The sequence below is a fragment of the Etheostoma spectabile genome, chromosome 6 (assembly GCF_008692095.1).
Source record: "Etheostoma spectabile isolate EspeVRDwgs_2016 chromosome 6, UIUC_Espe_1.0, whole genome shotgun sequence".
NCBI lineage: Eukaryota > Metazoa > Chordata > Actinopteri > Perciformes > Percidae > Etheostoma > Etheostoma spectabile.
The window spans coordinates 29164041-29166516 of record NC_045738.1 but is presented as its reverse complement, the minus strand read 5'-3'; the positions used below and the strand labels follow the sequence as shown (position 1 = coordinate 29166516).

General features: G+C 41.5%; 1 protein-coding gene across 1 annotated transcript in view; it reads right to left on the bottom strand.

Annotated features, from left to right (window-relative positions):
• Positions 1–2476, bottom strand: part of emc2 (ER membrane protein complex subunit 2) — a 27776-nt gene that overhangs the window by 13998 nt on the left and 11302 nt on the right. The window contains exon 6 of the mRNA XM_032518889.1: positions 26–111. Coding sequence (XP_032374780.1) covers positions 26–111 — 86 coding nt within the window. The remainder of the gene's footprint in view (positions 1–25; positions 112–2476) is intronic.

Sequence of the window (2476 nt, the reverse complement as noted above, 5' to 3'; positions counted from 1 at the left end):
CTCCCCCTCTTGTAGAAACACTCACTGCTCCAGATACTCATTGAGCTCCCGGATGGCTTCAGCGCCCTTCCCCTGGGCCTTCAGTATGGAGATCTTGCGCTTCCTTGCTGCCTGTAGAGCACAGAGTAAACATGATTAGGAGCTCAGCTCCTCGAGTGTTCGTCTGAAGGGGGGGGGGTGAAGATGAGTGAGTGTAAGAGTTGGGATTTTAAGTGTGTACATTAGCGTGTTTTCAGTGTACCACAATCCTGTTCCAAGTTTTGCTGTGCACCTGAATCATTTCAAGAAGATGAATCAGCACTATGGTGCAATGCACATTCACTTTTCACACTAAAGCTAAGTTTGTCAAGTGTGTTTATTATATTATTGCTGGGGAATCTAAACAAATATAAGCCTACTAAGGGCATAATTGGAAATGGTTAGTGGCCATGTCCAACAGGAGATGGACACACACATTATGAGTCAATGTTTTGAGAGTTGGAATGAGCTCAGTAGCTGAGATAAAGTGGTGAGTCATCCTCTAACCAAGTGGGGAAAATGGCACACTCCCCCAAACCCCAACGCCTGTCTTCCTGCCGACACGGCACGCATCTAGCGCTGCACCAGCCCAACTTACATCAGCTGAAAATTGTTTTCCGCTTCATTTTGATGTTGAAGTGACCTTAAGGTGGATTAGATTCTCATCAATCTGAATTAGAAAGTATTACTCTTGCTGCTGCAACTTTTCCAAATGGCTTACTCCCCCCGACCCCCTCCTCCGTCTTTTGGTAGTAAGTGAAAACTTTAACAGGAGGTTGTCGCTCCATTAGAAGCGCACTGCCCTGCCACAGCCTATTTTATTTATGGACACTTGATTGAGTAGGGCTTCCTCTCCTGCACTCCTAGCCAAAGCCATTGAGGGCTGTGTATGAGTCATGTCTAGGGGGCTGTAAATTTGGGCCTCTTTTGACACTACCATCACAAGAAATCCACTTATCCATCAAGCTGGGACAGGGACCCACAGAGACACTGTAGCTTCAACTGACAAGCAATATTTCAGCCTCTCAGAGGAAAAAAAGCACACAGTCAACAGAACATTTAGATAAAGCTACCGACACCCCAATCTATTACTCCTGGATCTTATTCCCAAACACGCAGCTTTTAGGATCAGGGTGGTCGAAAGGGAAACTGTGAGAGAATTATTCAAATATGTTATGAAGTTATCAAGCAACAAGGAACAGTGAAAGGTCAACCCATTATTTCTTCTTATGAAACAAAGATCACACCATTTCACATCCAGTGCATTTCACCAGATGCTATCTGAGATTCAGGAATTTCTACTCACTTCAGACTAAATTAAAAGCATGTGGGATCTTTCCTTATCCAATACCGAAAAAGGGAAGCAGAAATAAATTACTACAGCAATGTTGAATGTGGATTTTTGCACTTGTACGCTCCCCGCCATCACCACACCCACCGCTCTTCTCTCCCAGCTCTTTTTCCTTTTCTTTCCCAGATAAAGAACCACTTGGGGCTCAAAGGAACATATGGAAGTTGGTAGCCCAGAGTCACACAGCACTTTATTAAACGAGAAGCAATTCCAAACCACTCCTCTCTCGCCTTCTTTCTCTAACTAATGATCCAGAAAAACCTGGCAGTGGGCGTGATCCCTCTGTTGCTGCGATTCTTTTTTAATTAGCGCTCTGAGGAGACTTTAGGATTGAGGACTGGATTATTTAAATCACCCTTGGCTCTTTGCTACGACCCACCGCAACCTTCCTTTATAATAAGAAACATCACAGCAAGGGTGGCACACCTCCATGGAGCACTGTACATCTGTGGAACTGGACGGAGGAAGAAAGCAAATTGAAAGACAAGTCCATGCTAATCTTAATGTTGCCCTATTGAAGCAGTTAATTGTTTTTTTTTATCTTTACATAGCAGCGATGGAGGCATGTATTTATATATACACAATTACGACCAGTTGAACACAATGAAACATGATGCTGATATTTTTATTGCAAGTCAAAGTAGTCCATTATTTTTGTGAATAACTTCACATTCACGTGGTCAAGAAATTCGGAATCGGGACTTTTAATTCTAGATGACTTGACCCAAACAAATATAATCTTGTCCTACAATGAATGTGTAATTGCATGTGATTATAGGTTAACCTCAGGAGTAGTCTATGTGACCTCAATAGCTTATTTAAGAAATGCTAACTTTTTATATATGTTTATATTATATAACATTTAGGGTGAAATGAGAGCATTGGAATGCTATATTAATGAAATCATTGAGTCAACTCAATGTTAAAAAAATGAGAAGTTGGTGCATCCTTGTATGCAAATGTACTTACTACTGTATAATCTAAAACACTCAAGAAGAAGTTTAAAAAAGGTTGAATAGATGCACTTACGCATGCAGACAAGAATTTTGCCAGATCATTGCTGTAGGTATTGGAATATAGCAAGCAATGGAAGGGCTAAGACTTTAA